Raw genomic sequence first — 1,220 nt, 5'->3', positions numbered from 1 at the left:
TTCTCTACAGCTGAATTCCCTGCAGACTGAAAACACAACACTGCGATGGCAAACCCCCAGCGGACAGCAACAACCCCAGGGCCTCTTTGGTCGACAGCAACCTCGCGGAGGCCGCGCCAGGTCCATGTATGAGACGGGCTCTACTCCAAGGCAGTACCCCCACCGAGTTGACACAGCTCGGCATGACGATGGAGTCATTTTACAACCCTTCCCTACCAATGTAAGCACAGGAGTACCACTGTTTTCATTCTTAATTTACCAAAGTGGTGATGCCTGGCTTGGGGCTGGTGTTGTTGTTTTTTTTATATTCATTCATTCATTCATTCATTCATTCATTCATTCATTGCATCTCAATAGAGTATGCTCAACTTGGTTTGACCCCTTTCTAGATTGGTAGGGGTCCTTTGGGGACGGCTGCTTCCTCCCTTCCTACCTTCCCCTCTTCCCTCTCCTGGTCGTGGGATGAGAGATCTCGAAGGGTTAAGTACTGAAAATTCCCGCGGCTCAGAGGCAGCCCCAGGGGACGGTGAAAACTGTCCTCTTTGACCCCACAGTCTTCTCTCCTGACCTGTGTCTATAAACTGCCTTTTCTCAGCATCTCCTGCCTGCATGCATGCATGCACTGCAGTGCCTCTGCTACAGTTCAGTTTCTGAGCAACCCCAGCTTCTCATTGTCAAAAGTGCTGACATGTTGCATCAGAGATGGCTGCTTGAATAATCCGACAGCTGAATCCAGTATATGTGAAAGATGTATAACGGATCACCACATTGTGCTTTTTAGGGATAACTTTCTGATAAAACCGAGGACAGTTGACACCTTCGCGTCTACTAATCGCATCCTGGGCAGTGCAGCTGTGCTCCGCCACATGAACTGATTGTATCGTTTCTGCCTTTTTTTCTCTTCACAGTGAGATGTCTTAATAATAATGAGATCACAGGTTTGATTTTAGAATTGCATGTTTCTAATTTCTGTGCGGCCACATTTGCTGCTGTGATAACTTATCTAACTAATCACATACAGTATATACTGTGTTTGATTGACTGTTGTCCTCTGACATTCCTACAGGGCTGTAGTCTGGAAGGACAGAGTACAGTGCTGGAGAATGACTATGACACTACACCCAATCACTCTGAAATGGAGGAGAGTGGGTAAGATCTTCGTCTGTTAACTGTTGATTTTAAAGACTAAAACACCATTTTCTCTGTATAGGTTTAAAATG

General features: G+C 46.1%; 1 protein-coding gene across 1 annotated transcript in view; it reads left to right on the top strand.

Moving 5' to 3' along the window:
- Positions 1-1,220, top strand: part of LOC102210739 (ARF GTPase-activating protein GIT2-like) — a 17,296-nt gene that overhangs the window by 10,774 nt on the left and 5,302 nt on the right. Inside the window, exons 16-18 of the mRNA XM_013911394.1 lie at positions 11-220; positions 390-479; positions 1,067-1,149. Of these exons, the coding sequence (XP_013766848.1) occupies positions 11-220; positions 390-479; positions 1,067-1,149 (383 nt within the window). The remainder of the gene's footprint in view (positions 1-10; positions 221-389; positions 480-1,066; positions 1,150-1,220) is intronic.

This window comes from Pundamilia nyererei, unplaced genomic scaffold (genome assembly GCF_000239375.1).
Source record: "Pundamilia nyererei isolate P.nyererei 1_Seehausen unplaced genomic scaffold, PunNye1.0 scaffold00063, whole genome shotgun sequence".
Taxonomy (NCBI): Eukaryota; Metazoa; Chordata; class Actinopteri; order Cichliformes; family Cichlidae; genus Pundamilia; species Pundamilia nyererei.
The sequence above is the reverse complement of the archived record's forward strand: the minus strand, read 5'-3'. Positions and strand labels throughout refer to the sequence as shown.